This window comes from Homalodisca vitripennis, chromosome 4 (genome assembly GCF_021130785.1).
Source record: "Homalodisca vitripennis isolate AUS2020 chromosome 4, UT_GWSS_2.1, whole genome shotgun sequence".
NCBI lineage: Eukaryota > Metazoa > Arthropoda > Insecta > Hemiptera > Cicadellidae > Homalodisca > Homalodisca vitripennis.
The window spans coordinates 181777856-181803940 of NC_060210.1; the positions used below are offsets into that span (position 1 = coordinate 181777856).

At 32.2% G+C, this 26085-nt stretch overlaps 1 protein-coding gene across 3 annotated transcripts; it reads left to right on the forward strand.

Annotated features, from left to right (window-relative positions):
• Window positions 1-4391: 4391 nt before the first annotated feature.
• On the forward strand, window positions 4392-25129 carry LOC124360732 (SAFB-like transcription modulator). Of its 3 annotated transcripts, none has more exons than XM_046814588.1 (7): window positions 4392-4546; window positions 5639-6339; window positions 6428-6508; window positions 12677-12713; window positions 18838-18942; window positions 22251-22404; window positions 24891-25129. In XM_046814588.1, the coding sequence occupies exons 1-6, from the start codon at window positions 4544-4546 to the stop codon at window positions 22383-22385; spliced, it is 1062 nt and encodes a 353-aa protein (XP_046670544.1). In that variant the 5' UTR covers window positions 4392-4543; the 3' UTR covers window positions 22386-22404; window positions 24891-25129. The 3 variants fall into 3 exon arrangements, with proteins under 3 accessions (XP_046670544.1, XP_046670545.1, XP_046670543.1); XM_046814587.1 differs by having other exon boundaries at window positions 4394-4546; window positions 6425-6508; XM_046814589.1 differs by lacking the exon at window positions 24891-25129 and having other exon boundaries at window positions 6425-6508; window positions 18838-18934; window positions 22251-22398.
• The last annotated feature ends 956 nt before the right edge of the window (window positions 25130-26085 follow it).

A 26085-nucleotide genomic window follows, 5' to 3' on the forward strand; every position in this document is an offset into this window, starting at 1 on the left:
TTGTGTCTTAAAGAACTTTTTTAAAATATTTTAGTCATAAGATTGATGTTTTCTAGTTTAAATATGTTACTGAACACTTTTACCAATTAGATTAATTCATAAACTGGAAGTATACTATTCCAAAACTAAAATATACTATTGAAAACTTTCTTTCAAAACGTATAAAGGATTAAATATTAAGTTAAAATATTACAAGTTTGAGTTATTTAGTAGTGTTGTTTTATTTATATAAACAGCTCTATTTCAGACCCCATTCATACTTATTTTGTTGGCATATAAATAATAATATCTACACTAAAAAGTATCTTTTGAAGTATATTAAAATATTTTAAGTTGTGCATATGCTGTAACATCCATATGGATCGATTTATGTGAATATTTTGCTAACCATATCAGTGCTAACTTCCAGTACACGGACATTAAAAAAAAATGTCAAATTATATATTTTTATGTGAATATTATATTAATTTACAGTAAAAATTAATGTTCTTGAAATTAAACGTATTATGTAGTGCACAAACACAGCTGATCAATCAGGAGCAGTAATGACGGTTTATATAATCAATATGGATGGACAAACATTTTTCAAAACGCTTTAATATTTCAATTTCTGTGGATAATTTGATAGAAATTGGTAGATATGTTGAAAATAAAATGTTTTTTTTGCCTTGGTTTCATTGAGTGTGGGATTTTTAGTACTGCTCTAAGTGTCAATACTAAAACATTTTAAATTAAATATTCAGTGTTAGATTTTTGTTTTGTTTTTTATGTTTCTTATATTTTAAAACACTTTTGAATATAAAATGTTAATAAACATATTTTATCCACAAAACAAAAATAGAATTATAAAATTTGACCAATAAATTTTAACTCCTAAAAAGGCACAGTATTTTTGGGTAACATCTCTAGCATAGGCACTTTAGACTAGACTTCAAAGAAAATGTATGCCACTGAATGGGTTAAACATATATCACGTATTCATAGCTTTATTTCAATGTTTCTATGATTTTCCTATGATTCTACTTTATCCTTAAACTAATTTTCTTTATATATATTCTATTCTGTTCTATATTATGTTATTGGTGTCGATTAGTTATATTACATTTTGATGATGTTCATTAGCTTGAATATTTTAGATTATATTTTTAATTTGATGTGTTATACAAGGCTATTAAGTTAATACATCCTCTTAACTTTTTAAATAATTAATGAAATCAAAAACATTAAGCATTAACCTTTAATTAATGTTTGACTGCAAGTATCTTTCAAAATTACACTCAGTATCCCAAAATGGGGATAGTAAGGAAACTCAAAATTTGTAAATAGAAACCCCATCTGTAAATCCATATCATTAAACAATGGAAAACTGGAATCCAGTATCATTTAAAACAAAAATTACCTATAAGTGTGACCAATTAAATTTAGGAATTTCAAATTTTCGCTTAAAAAGCATATCCTAATCAATGAATATAGTAGAGGTTGTAGTTAAATAATGCTGAAAAATGATTTTTAAATGTTACGTTAAAAATTATAAAAATTCACTTTTTTTATATAAGTGCTTAACTTTTAATGAAAATTATAGAGTATTACCAGCTGAAAACAGGGATGTCACAGGCATATCTCTTCTAAATGGCATAGCACTCATAAGATAAATGATCGCCATTCCATTTCGCATTATCATAGGACTCCTTCATATTGCATCATAAATGCTCTCACTACAAAAGCTAACAGATTCTGACTTAAGTATTCCTGCCCCTAGCCTAAGATAGTTCAAATGTCACTGAAATCTTTTGAGATTTTCAATTTTTTTAAATCATGCAATTTTGCATGGAAACTAAAATGGGAATCTTGTAACACAGTCATACACAGTAATTTACATTTCAGTTAAATCCTTAAAAGAAACATCTGCTGTTTTATAGGCCATCTGGCTCGGTTTTCATTCTTGGAAAGTATAAATATCTGTAAACTGATCTCTATTTGACACATTATCCCATTTCCTTCATTCAGTCTAAGAATAATATCAACTTAAAAATGTAATCAGTGTTGTATTTATTATAAGTGCAAGTCAGTTTTGTGATTCCACTTGCATCGATCAGAGGTCAAACTTGCTTGTTTTCTCAAATTATAGTCATGGAGGGAAAGGGTAATAGATTTCTTTTGTTTGTCACTCTTGTAATTCCCTTGTGGCCACAGTGTCAAAAGAACTCAGTATTGGACATGTTACATGCACATATTGATATTTTTTTATCATTAAGTGAATTTTATAACAATACAAAGTCTGTTCAAAAAATAACGCTTTTTTTTTTAATTATTGATTTATTTATTAATCTCAATTTTTTCCCTTCAAAGTAATCCCCATTAGATATTATACACTTGTGCAAACATTTCTTCCAATCCTCTCAGCACTTCAAAAAATTGTTTATTGTGATCTTGTTCACCTTCTCCTTCGATGCCGTCTTTATCTCGTCAATCGTAGCGTAGCGTTGTACTTTCATGCCTCTTCAGTTTCAGGAACAAAAAAAATGACAGGGGGCCAGATCTGAAGAATGCGACATCATTATATGTTTGTTTTTGCCAAAAAGTTGTGTACAAGTAATAATGTATGGGCAGGGACGTTATCGTGGTGCAAAAGGCAATTTTTTGTTCTTCTACAAATCTGGGAGTTTTTAGCGGATTGATTCGCGAAAATTGTGCATAACTTCAAGATAATATTACGTATTAACAGTTCTACTCTGTGGCAAGAACTCATGATGCACCATGCCCCTGCAATTGAAAAAAACTGTTAGCAAAACTTTCACATTCAACTGAACTTGGTCTTGGCTCGTGTGGCAGCTTCCATTGGGGTGATTGAGCTTCGGTTTCTATGTCATAACCCTACAACATAACCCATGATTCGTTACCGGTCGAAATTGAGCTATTTAGGTCGAATTTCACAGTGGCCCCTCTCATGCCCAAATCATTGGTAAAAATCAAATGGCCCGAGCTAATTGATATGTTTAGGTCCTCTGCAACTTCCCCCCCCCCCCCCCCACCCCCCCCCCCCCCCACCCCCCCCCCCCCCCACCCCCCCCCCCCCCCACCCCCCCCCCCCCCCACCCCCCCCCCCCCCCACCCATTTCAATATTTCTAAAAATCTTGTTACGTTTTTAGATGTCGATGTGTTTTTAGAGCAGGGACACCTTAAAACGAAAATCCATGTCAAAGATACAAATCCAATGCAGTATTTACATTACTCAAGCTGCCATCCTGGTTACGTTAAAAAATCTATTCCGAAAAGTCTAACAAAGAGACTCTGCTCTAATAATCAGGATTATTATTGTCACACTGAAAAATTAAAAAATGTTTTTAGAAATAGAGGATATCCTAACAAAATTGTAAATAATAACATGCAAAAATCAAAAAACTCTACTCCTAGGAATTATAAAAACCAAGGAAAATTTATTACCACCTATCATCCAAAATTATACAAAATTAATGGTATGATAAAAACTGCACACAATATTCTACAAGCTTCACCTGTAACCAAAAATGTGTTTACTAATCCACCTAAAGTAATTTTTAAAAAGCCTCAAAATTTGAAAAACATATTAGTAAGACCAAAACTACCCTCTGATGAGCTAACTCAAAATTTAAACAAACCTTTTGGCTGTGAACCCTGTTTTAAGCCTCGCTGCAAAACATGTAATTTAATAATAAGTTCAAAACATTTCTGTAGCAACACAACGAAAAGAAATTATCCGATAGTTGGTAAAATGACTTGTGAATCCAGCAATGTCATTTACCAATTGTCATGTAAAGACTGTCCGAAGGACTACATTGGTCAGACCATAACTCCATTGCACATTAGAATGAACAAAAATCGCAGCGATACAAATCTTAAAATTAAATCAAATCCTATTTCGGCCCATGCAATGGTGCATAACAAAAAATTCGATGAATGCTTTTCTCTAAAAAGTATTAACAAAATTCAGAACCCCCATAAACTTAAAATAAATTATTTAGAAATAGCTCATCAGAGGGTGCTACAAAACTAAACATCCGGATGGTCTAAATTTAAGGTACGGATAGCAGTATGTATAAATTACACGTTACAATTTTAATTTATAACATTACACATTTAACTACAAATTTAATTTATAACTTTATATTCCTTGTATTACGCAAAATTATTTACTCTTTGTACGTAATTCAAAATTAGTTTTATTAACATATGACGTTTCTTTTGTTTATTATTTTTTTGTTGATATATTTACTTATTTACCTACTGTATATCTCTTGAAAATGTCTTACGACGAAGTATAGAGAATTTTTATGTTCTTTTCTTTTATTTTTTTCTATCTTATTGAAGATATATATATATATATATATATATATATATATATATATATATATATATATATATATTTATACTGTGTTGTGTTGTGTAATTTTAATTCTATTACAAAGTCATCCACTACCAAGGCTACTGAGGTCTGACGATGAAGGTTAGCCTTCAAAACATGTCACCATAACTATTAAGACAACATGAATTTGGATTGAATTGATGGTAGGATATAACCAATTATATTTTTAGTAATTCAAATGGATCCTGGACTAACCACAATGAATTATAACGGTAGTTTTTTTGTTGTAAAAGCATTTATAGTGTAATATGATGGAGGCCTACGATGATTAAAAAATGGAAATAACCATATATCAAGTATAAACATTATTCTAGTTTTTATGGTAAAGGGTTCATAGGTCAAGCAAAATTGTGAGTTGCTCTTATTATTCAGGTTTTTGTTGAGTTTGTTTATGCCCAGATTAATAAAATTAGTTCTACAAAGGTATGACTATCTATAAACCTGATACAGTGCATTATATGACCTTGCTTTCAATCTCTATTACCTTGCTTCCATCTCTGTTTGCTGTAGTACCCTATTTTCTTGGTTCAATGTAGGTGTTATATAAATTTATTTATACATAATTGGTATAGTATGTCTCTTCAGTGCAAAACAGTCTCACTGTCTCCCTTTGATGTTTTCCTGCAATAAAGAGTTGCTCTCTGTGACTTGTGCATTGCTTTGTGATTAAATTTGGAATAATCACGGCCTCACCTGTGATTGTTTGTTTGTTCAAATTATAGTCAAAAAATCAATGGTTCATAGAGTTATATTGGTGCCGCTCACTAAATGGTTTGTTACTGCTGCTGACTATAATAAAAGTCATATAATACTACTGTCATTACTATTTACAGCACACTGTGATAGATTATATTTTTTTTCATGCAAATGTACAATTCTGGAATAAGTTGTCTTATAATAAACAGTATTTCATTCTAAAAATAAGAATATTTTCTGATATCTATCTGTCCACTTGATTGATTTTGTGTGATTGAGTATCAGATATCCAAACACCTAAACACACAAATGTCGTTCTTCACCTACTTTTCTTTTTTTATATTAATGAGGTATATACATATATATATATATATACATATATATATATATACATACTGTATATATAAACTGTGTGTTAGTTGAAATATTTTCATAAACCCTGCAATTAAACATTAGATTACTGTAGTTTTGTTACGTAAAACTAGTTCTGTAGTTCAGTCCAGTTTCAACCCTTATATTGTAATTTTGCCACTTTTTAGGTCATGCCACGGACACGTAAAAAATCTTATAGACAGAAACAAAATGCTAGACGTAAGAAATTACAACTAGAGACTCCTGAACATAAGGCTCTCCGACTAGAAAAGAACAGAACACGAGCAGCCATAAGACGTGCTGGTGAAAATGAATTACAAAGAGAAATTCGCTTAGCAAAGGATAGAGCAAGACAGAACACTGTTAGAGCAAGTCGAAGATCTACTGAGAAATCTGTTTATAATAGACTAAAGTTTCTTGAAAATGATTCTACTTTTAATGAATTAACAATAAAACAAAGTCTTGTTTATGAACGATTAAAAGCGCAACGAGAAGCAGCTGCTGTAAGGCAGGCTGAGCGCCGTCGCCAGGAAACTCCTGAGCAGAGAGCTATCCGTCTAGAGAAGGATAGGATCAGAGTGGCTATGTCTCGTGCAAATGAGACTGAAGAAGCAAGAGCTATTCGTCTTGCCCGCCAACGTCATCAAGTTAATGCTGCTCGTTTGCGTTTGAAATATAAAGCTCAGCTACTACCTGGGCAGGTTGATACTATTAACAGTCTACAAAATAAACCAATTTTTGATCCAATACATAAGATGTTTGAAAACCAATTTAATAATCTAAATAATGACAATTTTATTGAACAATCAAGAGCAATAGCTGAATTTCACGGAATATACCATCAACTTAAGACCTACACTTCATTAAGGTAATTTTTTTTCTGAACTGTCATTGATTTAAACTACTCGTCTTGATTAAAAAGATTTTTAATTTGTACCATAATTATGTTACAGCAATTATCCGCAGATAATATCAGAAAGTTGTGAAAATGAGGAAGCAACATTTGAAGATTACCCAGAAAGTGATGCCAGCCCTGTGTAAGATTTTTTATATGACTTTAGCTTAATAAATTGTCGCCTAATGAACTGAGCCTTGAATGTGGTTTATATATTATCTAAACTTAAGTTAAATGATTCATAAAAGTATATTGTCTTTGAAGTTGACATTTTTACCAATTACATTCATTTTTGGATAAATAAATAATTTTGTATTTGTAATTTTTATTATAACACGAGGTTGATTCAGATTTTATTTAAGTTGAGTTTCTTTATTTTTAAACACTATTTCTAGATAGAGTAGTTCATCTCAAGAGTTATTTAATAGTCTCATAATTGGATAGTAAAATGTAAAACGAAATCAATGAATCAGCCAGTGTGAAGTAGCATCTTGTTAAACCAAATTAGTGACTTGAATTAAAGTATTTTTTTTTAAGTTGTTTGAAGCACATTCGAGTAGAAGTTCTGTTTCCTATGAAATTATTTTAAAAATTTAAGGTCTAGGCTGTGATTTGAATAGTTGATGTTTGAGATAAGCTATAAATAGCTTTTCTATTAAAGATATTTGCTTATAACAGTAAATCTAACTTTAGATAAAAACAATCTATAAAAAACATACTTTCTTATATATAAACATTACAATGTATTCTTTAGCTACTTAGTTGATAAATGTACTTTTTTATTTTAAACTGCTGAAAACTGCAATGATTAAATGTTCTGCTTTTCTTACGTTGAGTTTTAAGTTCTAATAGCAGTGGAAACATCAATCTTTGCTAGGACTTCATGTATAGGAACAAGTAAAATATCAGCCCTTTTCAGGAATGTGAAGGATGGTAAAAGAAAGTTTATGTGGTTGCATAAAACTTAATTTCTGTCTTCAATTAGGACATTAAGTACACACCTCATATCGTCTACTGTCACATAAATAAGCCAAAAACTATTGATATTTTCTGGTGGAACATCGTCCACTGAACTCACAACTTTACTAGAAAATATTTTGATTTTCAGTTGGACAGTATCTTGAGGTAGTAGCAATGTTTTAATTTATTTTATTTTAGTGCTGACAACAGTTTGATATGTAGAAAAACTTTTTGTCCTCTACATATTTTTGTTCTACACATAACTTAGCTATGATGGGAAGGTTGGTTCAATGTGAATATTGAGATAAGCTCTATTTCACCTTCCGCTTCGTGCAGTCTCTACTGACTCTGGTATTTGCCGCATGGAATGTGGAGTTCACAACTGTCTGAAGAGATCCAAAAACATTCAGCAATGAAAACATTCAAAACGAACTCCTTGCATCTTTACATCAGAGACACCCAGGCTATAAAGGAGCTTAGTCTAGTTATCAAGCAGCTATCCAGTGTAGTCTAGATGAAGAGGTATTCTCGTTGTCTCATGATGTGTACAATTGAGTGCAATACAATGTTTTATACTCAATCCCAAAGCATGATTGAACAACCGAGTTTTCAACATGTAATGTAGCAATGGTTAACCCTTCCCACTAGACCAAGGAGTTCGTGTTGAATGTCTTCGTCATTGATTTTTTTTATGGATTTCTTCAGACAGACATGGACTCCCAGATTCCTGGAGTCAATCTATACCAGTGTTGTATTGTGGACACTGCACTAAGCAGAAAGTGAAATGGAGCGTAACTCAATATTCGCATGTTCTTTATTTAACATAAATTAAATTACAAAGTTGAAAGGGCTTACAAATTTAATCTTCAAAAGACTGCTGTAGACTAGCTTTTGAAGGTAATATCTTTGACATGAAAATCTTCCGTGAGATTAAATCTTTAAACGATTGTAAATTACTGCAAGACGATTTGGATCGTTTGTTCTTGTGGAGCCAAACAGGCCTGCGATTTAACGCGGACAAGTGTGTTGTCATGAGGTACACTAGAAAAACTCGAAATGTTGTAAATTTTAATTACTTATTAAATGACACTATTCTATCCGTCTGTTCAAATTTCAAAGATTTGGGTGTTATTTTCGACACTACTTTTTCCTTTTCCAAGCATGTAATCGATATTTGTAAACAGCGTATAAAAATTTTTGGATTTGTATGCAGGTCGAGTCAATTTTTTAAAAAAGTATCTACATATTAATACAATTGTATTTTTCCTTGGTTCGATCAAAATTGGAATTCGGATTTGTAATATGGAACCCATTTCAATATTATTTAATTGAAATGATTGAACGCTTACAAATAAAGTTTCTAAGGTTTTTGTACTTCAAAATATTTGGCATTTATATACATACTTAATACCTTATTCTGAATTATTGACTTTTGTTTGAGTTTGATAGCCTCCGTAGGCGACGTTGTGTGTGGGGTCTCTAGTTTTCTTGAAGAAGCTGATAACTGGTGGAGGTGAACTGCAGTGTCCTGCTTGCCCGTTTAAACTTTAATGTTCCCCGCCCCTCGTCTAGAGCTCGAGCGTTTGTTCAGTCCTCACTTCTCTCATTCAAATCTAGGTGCACATTCACCTATCAATACAATGATGCGGCTGTACAATGCTCTGCCTGACCATGTTGATATAGTGTCGTCGACCTTGACCTCTTTTAACCCGCAATAATCAGACCTTGCTTTGAATAAAATCGTGTACCGAAGCACTTTCTTTTCCTCGGGTGTCCGGATCAGTGCGGGCCGACGAAAAGCCGGATAGGCCTTGTATTTTCTTACAAGGCCATTGTCTGTGCTGGCGCTTGGCCCGGGAACGCCTGGACATCTGGAGTTTGGGGGTGTTAGGGAAGCTGAGGCGGTGTTGAAAAAAGCCAGAGCCAAATAAACTCTTTTAAAATATACAAAGCTGTTATTGTATCCGAGTTTAAGGTTCATTTACACTATTTAATAAATGTGTTATTTATGATATTATTTAATTTTTCTATTATTGTGTTCATTGTTTGTTTTTATGTTACCTATATATATAAATGTTTTATATTAAAAAAAAAAAAAAAAAAAATTTCGGTCTAGGTAAATAATATGTAATTATACTGAGTTGATGAGGTGTTTGTTGTTATTAATTATTGCTGTTGATAGGCATAATTTATTTCAATGTACAATTCTTTAATTTAGGGCATGAAGAGCATGGACTTGATTTAAGCATTAGTGTTGTAATTTTTGAGCATTGTTAGCTAGTAAGAATAAAACTATTAGTTATATATGAATTGATATGTTACAATATAAATTGGATAACTATCTGTATTGTAACATGTAAAATCTAAATAAATAAATAAATAATAAATAAATAAATAAATCTTTACATTGCCACCTAATCCATCGGCTGGGCCTTTTCCATGATACGTCACAAAAACAATATCACTCCACATCAACGTTTAAGTATTTTTTATGGTGACAAATTTAGAAAATATTTGTACTGGGCTGCACACCCATCTTATTAAAATTACATCTTTTCATTAAATAATTATTTCAATAGCTGAATGCATTTTCTTTGAAATACATGTACTGCAACAGTATCATGGGTAAGACATTCTAATTTAATAATACTCATGTTTTAATAGGTTCTTACCATCCTTATGGTATGTAATTATGGGATGGATGGTAGCTTTTAAACTATCCTGTTTTGAAACTGGACTCCTTAGACCCCATCTTACAAAACAAAGCTTTACTTTTCTAAAAAGTTTTTTACCACAAATTCGCCCTCTTTAAGTTCATCTAGAAATGTACTTTACTCTTTAAGTGAGTAAGGAGAACCATCAATTTGTCATTAAGTTCATTTACAATTTCATCACTTGGTTTCAATAATGTATCTAATGTGGAATGGTATATTATTATCCTTGTTTTGTAAATGATCTCATTTATCCAATTTTCATCCTACATTCTGGTCATCTCTTCTTTCAGTCTAGATGTTCCTGGGCAGTACTCACATTTTAGTTTACAAAAGTATACAAATCATCCATAAAAAGTCTTGTTTGTAAGATGATAAATCACCACTTGGTTTATTTCATTTAGGATCCAATTATTTTTATGTAAATGACAATAAGGCTAATAATATTAAACCTGTACTTAATGAATGTAGAAATTTTACAATGAATAACATTTACATGTTTAAAAATTTGTTTAACTGGCTTAATGTTTATACTTCATCTGTTGACTGTAAATACAATGTATCGCAATCTAAATAAATACTTTTATTACAAAAACATGTTGTACATCAAATTTTAGGTCTAAATTTGAATGAGTCCGTGAGGGATGTTTCCTTGCTTGGGAATAATGACAGTGTACAGTCGGTTTATTTATCAAGCCATCGTTTATACAAAACAGTTATATAGTTAAAATAAGTTGCCAGTATTGGGTGTTAACCACAGGTATTCGACTCACTATAAAGACAACATAGCCATTAATTAAGGCCCACCAATTAGAATTCTTTATTGGCTGCAAGCTTCATAATCACCTTCCCGACAACATTAGAGGACTTAAAGGGCAGGACTTGAGGAGGGAGCTGAGCAGATGGCTTACAGACCGACCCTTCTACAGTCTAGCAGAGTTTCTAAAACCCAATAACTGATACGGACACTTCACTGTACTGTTATCCATATGACTTTAAAATTTATGTTGACATATTGTTTACAGTTACTTTTAGTAATTTATAACATATTGACGCCTTTGTATTTCTCTACGAAATTCCAAATAAAGAAAATGATTGATTTAAGAAGAAATCAACCTATTTGGGAGCAAAATATCTAAACAAATTACAATCTGCAATTAAAAATGAAAATTGCTTTAAAAATTTAAGACACCTTAAAAAAATTTTTCTACTGCAAATCTTTGTGTGAATTTTCAGAATTTATTGAGTAATAGGAAATGTTAGTTTTAGAAAGAAAAATATGTTAACTAGATGCAATCAATCTATGTTTATTAATTAGTGTTATGTTATTATAGGTTTAAAATACACATTTTATCAATATGACACCATTCAATGTACAGACTATGTACTTTTTCAATTCAATTCAGTTTATGGCGATAGTGTGTTAACTCTGAAAACTGTATACAAGTGGTTTGGCCGATTTAAAAGCAGAAATGTCAGTTGAAGACGAGCAGCGTTTGGAACATCCATTTGCTTTCTATTGTTTATATAGGACTAGCTGTTTCCCGTGGCTTCTCACGTTTTTCGTAAGCTTTGTACATATATATGTGCACTTCTGGTTCAAGTGAATTTTATATTTCCAACGCTGATATAAAGTTTGCCTTGTTGCTACGATCAAGAAAATCTGTGTATGTTTATAGCCATTGTACATGTACATGTACTTCGTTATAAAATGGTCTAACACTCAAGCTTTAAGTTCAACCAGGAATTTATCATAAAGACAAATATACATCATAACTTAGCGCCATCAAATAGTGTTTGGCTATTTAATATATTTAACTGTCTCGTAATTGCAGTTTATAGTGTGTAGGCACTTTGAAAACTTTATCTATTGCAGTGCCACCTGGTGGGGAGACATCAATGGGAATAGCATATACACCTTATCTGTGAAAAAAATACATATATATACAAATTTTCATAATGATCAGTCAAATAGTTTACGATTCTATGAAGGACATACAGACAAACATTCATTTTATATATATATATAAATCGCATGATTTATTCAGTCAAATCTTTGGCCAAGTCAATTAATATGATAATACCCCTCTTTCATAATTCGCTAAAGATTTATCAACAATATTTTCAACTGCTTTTATTGTACTTCGGTTTTGTATGAATCCAAACTGCTCCTTACAAAATATATTGGTATTAGCAAAAAATGAATTTAGTTGCCATTTTAATACAAATTTGTACTAACCAAATCGGCATGTATCTAGATGGGCTAAATTTATCTTTTTTTTGTACACAGAAGTTACTTTAGTGACCTTAAGGACATGAGGAATTACACCTTGCCCTGTCATCATATTAAACAATAATGACGATGAATCAGACATTTTGTTGATTTTTTTTAAAGCTTATTAGAAATGCCATGATAGTTTTCCCTGGAAGACTGGCTTAGATTGGCAGCAACTGTAATACATCAGTTATTGTAATTCTGGAAGTTTTACTAAGTATTTGATATAAAATAAAGGGTAATGGTTTGTTCTGATAGATTTTATCAGTGGTTTTATAAATGTTTATGAGAATTTACTGAAATGTTATCTTTTAGTTTGAGGATGTGAGTTTATGGCTTGAAGTAATATTCTGCTTTGTTATAGGGCAGTTGAGGGTGTAGAATGTGAAATCATTATTCAGGTAATCTTTATAATTTGTATTAAATATATTTGTAACTTCCATGTTAAAAGAGTTTATTCACCATTACACATTACACACGCTTTCCCTTTAATTCGTCTTTAGTAAAGGTGTGTTTTAAGTACTACAGTTAAAAAGTCCATAATCATCTAGAATAAAATAAAGTTGGGTGATATTTAAAATAGACATCACGCTTGCACATAGAAACACATGGCCACTAATAACTGTTTAGAATAAATTACATCTATATCCATGTGCATGAGTGTTCAATTCAGACTTTTACAATACAAGGTGATGAAATATTTGAAGCTTCAGGACACATTATTTTTGGGTGTTGGGTGTGAGACCTCTTCCTTTGAAAAAGTTTATAGGCTTATGGAACAAAATGTTATCTTTTAACCTTTGTTCCAGCAATTGGATTGGCAGTTTTAACTTTTAACCAGATCTAACTTTTATTATTTTTCTACATTATAAATGGGTGTAGCTATCAATTTTGATTTTCATAGTCATAGCCTCTGAATTACTGTGTTATTAGATAAAAGCTTATAATATCTAAATCCATCAAGTAATCCTAGTTTAGGAAATATGTAATATACTGTAATGTTGCTTCCGGCTTCAAAATTTAAATTCCATCATCAGACTCTTGCATGATAATTCGTAATATTGAGATCGTTTTAAAAGTTATGAAAATACATGTTCTTCTATATTTGTATCTTCCTCATCATGTCTTTAAATTTATCTGTTGTTCAGTTTGTGTGTAATATATTGTGTTAAATTTGATGTGAAAGTTAGTTGTTGTATTAAAATTATATATATATATATATATATATATATATATATATATATATATATATATATATATATATATATATATATACATATAGTTTGAGGAATATTAGTTATATACACAGAGTGTCAATCTTATAATTGGTGGTCAAAATCTTTTAAATGGGTTAAAATTTTAATTTGTAATGTCAAATTTTATGGAACTGAATGTTACTGTAACTAATACACAATAAACTAGTCACTAATATAGGGTTTTTCATTTTGGGCGGGTAGATGTTGAGATGAAATAAAACAAGCTATGTATGATATATTAACAAAATTTATTTTTCATATGGAGGGTCCATGTATGCCATTATATATGGAATATGACATCATTTAAATGTCCACCGCAGTTTCTCACAATGGTATGGATTAGAGTGGTCCAATTTTCAATTACTCTGCCACATAAATCCGGTTGAATTTGAGCGATGGCCTGGGTTATGTTGATCTTAAGTTCATCGGTTGATTGAGGACTATTGGCATAGACCTGCGACTTCAGAAAACCCAATAAAAAAGTCTAGAGGAGTCAAATCACACGATCTTGGTGGCCAATTCACGTCACCTCCATGAGAGATAACCATACCCTCAAATTGTTCATGCAAAATGTTCATGGTGTCATTCGCTGTGTGGCACGTAGCGCTGTTCTGCTGAAACCACACGTCGTTTACGTCCATATCGTTTAATTTGGGCTTAAATAAATCCATTACCATCGTTCTGTAGCGTTCGCCGTTGACAGTGATGGCCTCACCAACTTTGTTTTCAAAAACGTATGGACCAATCACTCCGCCAGCCCAAAATCCGCACCGAACAGTCATTTTTTGTGGATGCATCGCTACCTGGTGAACATCATGTGGGATGGTGTTGTCCCATATACAGCAATTATGCTTGTTAACATAGCCATTCATCCAGAAATGTGCTTCGTCGCTGAAGATAATTTTTCGGCCGAAATTAGGGTCCTCTTCCAAACGCTCCAAAGCCCACTCGGCGAACAAACGGCGTGGCCTATGGTCATAAACTTTGAGCTCCAGGGGCAGTTAGATTTTGTATGGATGCAGGGCTAAATCCAGACGCAAAATTCGTCAAGTTGAAGATTGCGAAAGGCCGAGTTCTTGCACACGGCGAGGAACTGACTGACTCGGGCTTATCTGCACACTTTCACAGACAGTGGCGACGTTCTCGATAGATCTGCTGTTCCTTTGACGTCTGGATGTAGGCTGGTTGTTTACCGAACCGATCTCCTCGAATTTAGCTACCAAACATTGAAGAGTTGACATTGAAGGGCCTCCACGTCTGCCGTAAAATGGTCAACGCACGTAACGTTTTAACAAGTGAACACTCATTTTGATAATTATTTTTAATCATCTGAACGTGCTGCTCAACCGTGTAACTTGTCATGGTGAAATAACTTGTCATGATGAAATAACTTGTCATAAAATGGCAGCACTCGCTGAACAAAAATACACTAATGAAACAGATGACACCAAAACAGCATGGCCGCCACAGGCTGCCAAAATCTACCCGCCCAAAATGAAAAACCCTATAGAATATGTACAATGTAATCACAAACCCAATGATTCCAAATTTTTCAAAATTGGCAGAGGATTGATGGAGTTGTTACCCTTTTATTTGAATAATCTTATTTATTGGAATGCAAGAATTAAACAGTAACAACATAATCCAATGGGTTAACCTGTCATAAGATCAGTGATTAGGATATGCTTTAATTTAAACACGTTTGTTAAATCTAATACAATGTTTTATGTTGTTTCATATTTTTGTGAATGGTAACTCTTCTGCAGCTGCTGCTGAATACAGAATGAGATATACAAATCAGCAACGTTAATGTTTAGTAGAACATTTCAAAGGTTAAATGAAACTGAACAAGATAAATTTTCCATAAATAAAAAGTATGTTTGTGTGTCCTCTTCTTGAGTAAAAATATTGATAGAATTTTGTAATGAGAACAATATTTTTTATATATAGAACAAAATATAATTTTTAAAAATACTTTTGTCATGTTTAAGTGTTAAAAAACACCTGAGCCATTAATATGTCCCGATATTTTGAGCATAGTGAGAAGAGCCCTTATTTAAACTTAATACATGTTTGACTCATACCTGAGCTGATAAAGACTAAATTCCATAAGAACATACTCTATAATAAGCAGTTCTCCTCAAAGATTGTAGCTCAACTGACTGTACTCTATTAGAACAAATATCTCTACTATTGTAAACCGCACAAAAATAGTCCGATGACATTTGAGACAGTGTTTCTATGTCGTTGCTGTCCCCCAGCTGTTTTTAACTATAACATAACTATTGTCACATACTCTCCTTGATTTACATGTTGTATATAAAACATATGAATGAAATTAAATGTACTTTATTTGTATATAACTAATTATATTGAGGCAGACCAGTAATTTTCCATAATTATACAAAACTGGCAACAGTGCTGGATGTGGGATGTAGAGAGGGGATTCACTTGATTCAGACACCAGCTACCATAAGAGTATTTTTGGATGGGGTGCTGTAATAGAAATAAACTGTTGGTCTGCTCTTGTAATCTCTCAACATGTGCTGAGAGCAAAATGTGGCCCAGCTGTTATAAAGCAATTTACAAAAGGCATTCCTACCCTTATTTGAAAAGCAAGAATGAATCTAAGGAGTTAAAAATATCAGCTTCTGAGTGCATTAAGACTAAATTTTTGTTTGTCAAAGATGATCTCAATCTGGTTTTGATAAGTTTAAATTAATAAAATGATTGTTCACAAGAGACAAGTCAATGGGATGGTTGGAAGAAATTTATATACTTTTGAAAGTTCTGGGTATTGTAAACAGTACAGTACTATTTTCTTGTCTGAGATATCTTCATAGTCATAGTCAGCGTTCATACTTGGTTTGTGATCTGGAGCCATATATTCATGAAATATATAAGTTCTTCTTTCAGCTTTTCATCATCAACGAGCTTAAGTAATTCTCTACAGTGCGACAGTCAACTCAGCCGTGCGGCAATATTGATAATAATCCTCGTCTTAGATGATCCAGATTGAATGATATTAATTTAAATTATTGTTTTGTTTACTCAAGACGGTGTTTATTATGCTGTTAAATGAGACATTATTTAAATGTAGTTAATTACTCAATTTTGGTATTCTGACTGTAAAATTTGTCAGTTTTGGAACATGAGGGAGCCAAATATTTCCAGGCTGGAGAGCGTACCGGGAAAAGTCCTGGTTTGACAGTCATTTACAGATCCTGTTGTGCAAAATGCAGCCACCCAACATTGTATTGATCTGCGATCAGGGATTGGTCCATCATGTGCCTACATAACTCATGTCTGCCTACATTTGTATCCGGTGTACTCTATAACAGCTGTTAGCTCAACCAGGATAGGTGTCTACATCATGTTGTCAACAGTGGGCACATATAGGTTAAAACATTGCTGTAACAAACAACCATTACAAAGTAACCAAAGATTCATTGTTCCTAAAAATAATTCTACACAGCGAAAACACAATGTCCAATGTTCCACTGCATCATTTCTGGGTAACTAATGACCTGATGGCCAGCACAGCGGCAGTCACTGACTTGTCCACATCACTACCACTACTACTACTACTACTGCTACTGCTACTGCTACTGCTACTGCTACTGCTACTGCTTCTGCTGCTGCTGCTACTGCTGATGAACAATTGTGCACCTGATGAGACAATGCGAATACTTCTTCATCTATATTACACTTGTTTTGTTATCTAAGTCTATTTGATGTCAAAACAATTCAAAGAGTTCACTTTGAGCTTCTTCGTCGCCGACCTTCGTTTTATTCTCTTCAGATGAACATTAATTCCAGATTCCAAGAGTAAAGTCTGTGAAAGCGTTAGGTTTCAGACACTGCACTAAGCAAATTGTGAACTGGAGTTGAACTCCACATTTGCATTGACCTATATATTTGAAATTTTGCATAAAACTTTATTGCTATACAAGGAACATCATTGAAGAGACTATTTTACTGACAAGCATAAATGTTAACTGACTATGCACGTCTAGTAGTTAAGATAAAATTAAAAATAGTATATGATATGATTTAACTGGTTTAATAAAGCCTATCGCTCAGTAAGTTGACTGACATTTTTCTTTTTGAAAATCCCACGAATCTGCCTGGGAGCATCTGCCATTTCTCTTCTTTGAATGTCTTTTTGTCTGTTTGTTTGGATTATCCACAGGATATCTCTAGAACGAAATGAGATACAGATTATCATATGGCATTTTAACTTGTGACCTATAGACAACGATTTTTAGGGCATTTAGCCATATATTAACTGAGATTAAATTTGAAGTTATTACACTAAATAACTGCTATTAATGAAAATGATTGGCTAAGCGAAGCTTATTATTTGAGGAGCTGGAAAAAGTTCTTTTCTCTCCATCTATCTTTTCACACGATATCCCGAGAAAGGACTGACCCGGTAGACTTGAAATTTAGCTTGTAGCTTCAATCCTATACAAGTAACATTGAAATTTATTGTGATGCGTCTCTCCATGGGATTTAGCTGAGTTGTTAGTGACCATGTTTTACATTGGTTTTGTGATAACCATTATGGCAGCATTAATTACAGAATAAATAAATATTTAAACAAACTGAGTACAATCATGACATTTAAGCATGTAATATAGTATTACATGTGGCCTAATTATCCACCAGATATCTTGAGAAAGATATCATCTGTAGACTTTAAATTTTGCATATCTATGTAGACTGTGCGAGGTCTGTGATGGTGCATGTCTATCCATGGGATTTGGTTGAGTATCATTGAAGCCTATAACTCAATAGGTTGAGTGTCATTGAAGCCTATAACTCAATAGGTTGAGTGTCATTGAAGCCTATAACTCAATAGTTTGAGTGTCATTGAAGCCTATAACTCAATAGGTTGAGTGTCATTGAAGCCTATAACTCAATAGGTTGTCATTGAAGCCTATAACTCAATAGGTTGAGTGTCATTGAAGCCTATAACTCAATAGGTTGAGTGTCATTGAAGCCTATAACTCAATAGGTTGATTATTTCGTTTTTGTCTGCCAAAGGGATGTAAAAGTTTTTTTTTCTTTATGATTGTCTGCCTGTTCACAAGTCATTTCAAGAATGAAATGAGTTATAGACTCAAAATTTTGCATGCAAACTGTTAAGCCTGTAATCGCATGTGGTGTGGTGTACTCGTACTTTGTATAGATTATCTAAAGTCTCGTATACATTTGTTTTAGTTTACAATTTTTATTATATCATAGAATGTTATAATTTTTTCAGGAAGGATCAGAATCAGAAGAAATAAATACAGATGAAACAATGGACAGTGTAGAAGAGTCTAATTACAAGACAGCATTCGGCACTTCATTACCAATAAGTAATATAGTAGGTACAAAGTAGATCATTTTTAAATAAGAAGCATATGTTTACTTAGGATTGGTAAATTTATAATAACATTCACACACAGTTTAACCTGTTGACGAGTGCAGCAAAACATACACAAATGAGTGCGCACGGCATTTGCCGTTTGGTCCCGTATGAGAGAGCACGGCATTTTCCGTTGCAGACTAATGACTGTCAGTTCGTTCTCACTGACTTATTGTGACGTCTAGCGGAGATTTTTGGAACTTTTCAGTTGTTCCTAATAGTGTCCCTGTACAGTGTTGCTAGTCCTGTATCGTGGTGGCACCTGGTGATAACTTTAAAAACTATTTTACGGAGGCGGGACACAAGACCCGCTACGCCTCCAAGGTCGCCATTTTATAAGGCCACTCCCCCAGAATGACACAAAGAAGCGTCAACTACTCAGGCAGTGCTATGTGTGCATGCAAACACGCCACTCGAACTGGTCAAAGAAGAAAAGTAACTAACTATGAATGTTTAACATGTAAGGTCGCCCTTTGTATATATCCTTGTTTTGAGCAGTATCACACACTAGCAAAGTTTTAAAACGAGGTTATTGCTTTTAACAATCTACAATGTATTTTTATATACATTTAAACTATAATAAACAAATTTATTAACATTTAAAAGTTTTTTTTGTTTTACTCCCTAAAAGTCTGTCACTGGTCAATGAGGCACTCAGTATGGACCGTCATAGCGGCACGGCAAATACCGTGCGCACTCGTCAACAGGTTAAAGACAGATAGATTTTATATATGGACAATATCTGTAAATATCAAACTGAAGATATATTATTTTTTAACGTTAACTTGTATGACAAGTCTGTAATGCAGTTAGTATATATTTTAACTTTCATGCATAATACTTTAAAATATTTAGGAGCACCATTATCTTATTCAAACCCTAAAACAATTCAAATTTTTATAAGCGTACCAAGATTCAAGATATTTTATTGTCATTAAGCAATTAACATGCAACAGACAAAGTCAGAGCAACAATATTTAACCGTTTACACTAAAACAATAGTATATTTAATAGCATAAATAAATAATTAAAATTCATAACTAAGACTTGATATCTAAACATGACACATACAAGGTAAGCACAAATAGTAAATAACAAATTATAAATTAAAATAATTAAAACATCAGGGTTTTAACATCACACGTTAAATATTCGTCAACAGAGTAGAAAGCAATAAATTTTTAACCATTTACTTAGTACTAACTTAAATCTGTTCATTTCTACACTAAAGGCTCTCTGAGGTAGTTTATTAAATAATTTTATCTTCATGAAGATGTGGCTACTTTTTATTTTTCCAACCTTACTGAAACTTGATTAAGTAAATAACTATTCCCTGTGTTGAGGGTATGAATATCTTGCCTAAATATAAAATGGTGGAAAGTTCTAACTAGACAACAATAAATATACATACTAGGAAATGTCATTATTTTTGTTTTACTCATTATCAATTCTTTAAAAAATTTGCCCATTTTTAAACGTGACTCTCTTTCTGGTATAGATTTAATTGTCCTTAAAGCTTTATTTTGCCAAATAAAAATTTTATCTACATGACTGCTATTGTCTCATAGTGTAATTCCATACAGGAGATGAGAATTAAAAAAGGCATAGTAGGCTGTAATCAACAAGTTAACACAATTTTTTAGTTTTCTCAACAAGCAGGTAACCCTAGATAACTTTTTGCAAAGACTTATTAATATGCGAGTCCCAACTTAACCTGCTATCTAGATGAATACCAAGTAATTTAACAGGCTTACTATTTTGAACTACTTCCCAATTCAGAGAGAAAATGGTGTCTTCAGTTTTACTATTATTTACCATCAATCCATTTAATTCTAAACCATTCCAGAGCCATATCCGTAGAATTATTTTGTTCAGTTAACAAACTATCTAAAGTTTTGTTACAGTTTAAAAGTGTCGTATCATCCGCTTTGTGGATTGATCCATTTTGAGACTTTTAAATTGTGGCCAACAAACATCCAAATCATGTGTAAAGTACTATCTCTGTACAAAGTTTAGTTTAAAGCAGTTAAAAATTACAGCAGTTATCACTTTTATAATCTGTTCTGAGGGCTTATGATCATTATCTGTACAAAAAAACTTATTTTTTACATTTTTTGAGAGGTAGAAGTGGAAAATAGAAAGTAATCACACAAGTTGTTTTTGAAGATACTCTTCCAGTGAGTAGAAGGGGTGGGTCTGTTGCCATTCTTGCTGTGCTGACTAGTGGTTTTCCTGTCTTGACTGCAGTTCTGGTAGGAAGTGGTTGTAGATTTTTTGTTCATTGTATGATGGATTTTTCTCATGCAGTTGAAGAGTTGAAGATGGTGAATTGGGAGGTTGTAGAGGTCAGATGTCTTTTATGATGTTGATGTATATCTCTATTTCTTGGGACTTCTACACCATCTACATGCAATACTACCTCTTGGATATACATTGCTACAACTGTTAGAATCCCAGGATCTTGAACACCTTTCTATAGCTTTCCATCCCTCTTGAGTCCAGCCAGAACCCTTATAGCCTTTTTCAGTAGGGTAAGTATTCTTTGAAGATTTGTTGCTGATGTCCAAACAACTAATCCATATCTCAGGTGAGCTTCAAACAAGGATAAATATGCTCTTGCTGTTTCAGTGCTCCTAAGTGACTTTAGATAGAGTATAAAGCGGAATAGGTATCTAACTTGCAATTATACAGGCATCTCTTCTCTTGGGTTTGGGATAAATCTTGGCTAATTTCATACCATATGGGAAAATTCCTTCTTTGAACGATTTGTTAAAGATGGCTGTAAGGGTTATAACTATTTCATCTGAATTAAGTTTCAACATTATGGTAGATATTTTGTCAAATACCTGCAGACTTTTTGATATTTAGATTGGTAAGAGTTGGCTTTACTTCTTTTGTGTGGGTGTCAGGAATGTTTTGTGAGTGCAGGCATAGCTGTTTTTTAGTCTTTTCTTTTGTTGTCAGGGGTTTGTTTTAGTGTGTCTTTGGATGTGTTTACAAAATACAAGTTAAGATGATAGACTAATCATCATCAATTTTTTGGAGAGTTGGTAAAATATCTTTGTTCAGCTCAAAGTAAACTATGTTTTTTTCTCCTAGTTCATGCAAAGAAAATTATGTAAGTCATTTGAAATTATTATATAAGAGAAATTTATGTCCTAAACCATAACAATTTTGGTAAAAACTTAACAGTCTTTGTGCATGGAACAACCAGAAAACTCACAGGATTTGATATATGATTCATTGCATTATAACATTTGTGATAGGTAAAAAGAGAAGTGCCTGACATTGAAGGTGAAGATGAAAAGTTTCTATCTGTGGAGAGAAGTGAACTGACTCAACACAACAATTCATCAGTTAACTTTTCAAGTACAAGTGGAAGATTAAGTGAAGGTAGTTAGAATGAACTAACTACTGATTGTAAGTAAAGCCACACTACTTTTCCATTGCACTAGTATAAAGAAACAATAATTTAAATGTTTAATTCAAAAGAAAAAGTAATTTGTCTACATCTATATTTAATTTATACTGTAATACAACAGTAAGAGGCTTCCAATCATGCAGAAGTATGCTATGGTGGCTATTGTTATATTCTAGATTGTCTGAAATGTTGTTGTTGTGTGTTTCATTTATTGGAAACTTACTGTATACCATATTTAACACAAACATAGCATTTAATAAATTTTGCCTGATCTGTTTGAATATTCTTAAAGCATAATCAACAACAATTATAAAGCTTTTACCATTTGTGTTTTCAAGATCCTTAACCTTTAAAGCGCTAATTTAACCCTTTTACTGCCGGATACCTTTTTTTTAGTTTGTTGAAAAATGCCGGGCTGAAATTGACTAAAATGTAATGATTTTTTAAAAAAATCATGGATTCATTATTTTTTATCATAAATTGATAAACTTTATCTTGTTTTTTTCCTTATAAGTTGTAATTTGCTACAAAAAATAATTTAAACATTTTCTGTTCTTAAAAAATATATATATTATGTCATGAAACAAAAAATTTTAAATAAATAAAAAATTATTTTTTGAGTTTGCACTTTAACAACTATATTTAAATATTAAACCACCACCATAATTATAATTTTTTATTGTATAGTAATTATATATAAACATTCCCAAAAAGTTTTAGGAACATACCTTGAAAAATACTGAAGCTGTGATGAATTTTTGAAATTGGTGCAATATCCTCGAATTTCAAGATAACACGTTTATTGATACATAACTTTACACTATATCGCTTTATAATACATAAATCACTTTATAATACATAAATCACTGTCCATTGATATGAAAATATAATACATAATACAAAATTAAAGTTAAAAGGCACTTTGATCAATATTTACAAAAATATATATACATTTTTAGGTTCATAGGCCTGCTGATTAGCACTTGTGTTCCCCAAAACTTGTGGGATGAACACCTTTTTTGCAGTTTTTGCAGACAGTCCTGGTTCTCTTCCTCTTCCCTCCAGTACTCATTTTATTAATCGTAAAAATATGTAGATTTACAAATATAAATGTCAAATAAAGCGTAAAACACGAAACAACACAAGTGGAACTCACAACTAATGAGATCGACCATAACCTCATCAAACCAAACTCGAGTTATAACCAAAGAAGTTCAGTAACAAAAATGGCTTCCATAGATTATAAAACCTGTTTTCTGTGTGTTGTCCATATAGTAATGAATAACACAGCTGAATTTCGATGCATTTGGACAACATTGAAAACCAGTATAAAACAAATACGAGACGGCTTTTATAGCGCACGTTGGCGATTTTCGCACAAACGGCAGCAGCGTGCGCAATCGCGCACGTCGGCAGTAAAAGGGTTAAATTACTGTGAAACGCTAAGACATAAAAAAATATTTTTTTAAATTTCCCAATGCTAATTTTTGTTTCATATTCCTTGGTATTACCTTTATAAGAAAAAATAATAAACATGTAATATTACATATTTTTGAGAATTTTATTAACCACCAACACACACGTAGTTAAACAGCTGAATGAAACGAACTCGTCTGTAGGCGTATGCCGCGTCACAGGCCATACAAAAAATGGCGGCGATTGCTTTCAACCCGAGTAGATACCGTTACAACGTCCACCAATGGTGACAAAGCGTTTTGTCTAGTCCCGACAGTCGAAAGGAACATCGACTTGCTCTCTCTTACGGAAGTTTAACAACTAATTCTTCGCCATTTCAAAAGTAAAGCTTTTGCGTTTGTAGACGTTATCCGCGTTTAAAGCATCGGCAGTTCCGCGTCTATAGGCGTTAGCCGCGTTGGAAGGGTTAATTTATTTATTGAAACAAACAGTTTAAAGTATGCATACAATAAGTAACCTAATAATTATTCAAATAAAAAAGCAATCATTCTATGCATGTCTATTTCCGTTATAAAAAATAAATCTTGCATCAATATCGTAACTTTTAATAAAAATATGTAGTATGTTCAACTTGCTACGATCTCTCTCTTGTACACTTATCATAAATTACTTTTTAGATCATTTTATACACTATGTGATTTGTTTGTACATTTTGTTCCTCATTACCAACATTCATAAAATTTAATTAACAAGTTCATAATGGAACAGCTTACTCCTTGTCTTTAAAATTTATATTTTAAAACTTTACTAAAAGATCAGTTTTTAACAATGTTACAAAATTGTAATTCCAGTTCAAAAAAATTAAACTAAATGAGTGTCATCTTGAAACATTTTGAAAAGACATAACCCACATGAAAAAGTCTAACAGATTGAAGTCAAATATTGGTAAGATAAGAAATTAAACATAATAAAATAGTATTTCATCGCCTAACCAATATTCAGGTTTAAATGTTAACAATAATTTTTAAATGCTACTACATAATTATTAATAAATCCTTATGTTTTTCAGAACATACACCATCCACCTTTGAATTCTGTTCAGTCAACTTCCCAAAACTAGAGTACTTAAAAGAAGAACTGAAAAAGGAAAAAGAAGAGAATGATACCAGTTGATAATTAATTTTTTCAATGACTAGGCATCATATACATTAATATGGTTAATGTTCTTTAATACCTATTTCTTTGTTTTTTGTGAAAAGCAAAAATTGTTAGATATGTTTTTTTAATAAATGGTTAGTTAAAAATGTGTTATGTGTTACCATAAAAACAGTAATGTTACAAACTGGTATTGTATTTTACAATACCAAATTGGTTTTGTACAAACAAAATATGGTTTTGGTATTTTCACTAAAAAGATGAATTTAAAGATTCCCTACTTTAAAAATTGCATGACTTCAATTAAAGCTGACCAAAAACCTCAATTTGAATAATATTTTAACTATCATCTAAGTGTGAGTTTAATTCAAAAATTGCACAACTGTTAGCTAACCTTGTCATAGCTAACCTTTGTTAGGGGTCAAAACTACATATTTTTGAGTGACAGAATGTCATTAACATGTTGAGTTCCTCCATTCTACGCCATGATGTAAGGAGACAAGGGTGTGCTCTTGCACCTGTAGGCAGAGCTATGGCCGCATGGTGACGTCATCCAACTAGCACATCTGAATGTTACACCGTGCAGGACTATCCTGTTACACATGGACACTGTTTACTATAATTTACTATCACTTAGTTCTCATGATTTAGTCATAATGTTTATGTTATTTTTCTTATTTAAAACAAAATATACTTAAATGTGTAATGGATTAGCAATGTTTAGTAGTTTAGTAATAATTTCCTAAACTTACAAAGGGAACTAAGAAATAAAAATGTAACGAGGCATTACCTTGTTGGAGGACCACAAGGTAAATATAAAAAGGGCCAGAATTTGGTCAATTGAATCTAAGACAACTGTTTGTTTAGCGTTTGCTCAAAGGTCATTCCAACAATCTCTTGTAAATGTGGATAAAGGGTTTCATACAATTAAAGATATTTTGGCCTAGCACAGTAATACCAAGTTTAAGAAAAGATAGGTTTTTTATACTTTTCCTAATGTAAAATCAGTCAGTTTTGTGCAAATTAAAAAATGTTCTATTAGTGTTGTTGATGTTGAACCTGATAGCGCTGTTTAGATTACACATGTACATTGATTACACAATGTATTA

Bases quoted from the DNA above. Each gene is read 5' to 3' on its own strand.
- LOC124360732 (XM_046814587.1), top strand. The intron at 12,714-18,837 runs GTAATCTTTATA...TAATTTTTTCAG, and splicing joins AATGTGAAATCATTATTCAG to GAAGGATCAGAATCAGAAGA. The intron at 18,943-22,250 runs GTAGGTACAAAG...CATTTGTGATAG, and splicing joins CATTACCAATAAGTAATATA to GTAAAAAGAGAAGTGCCTGA.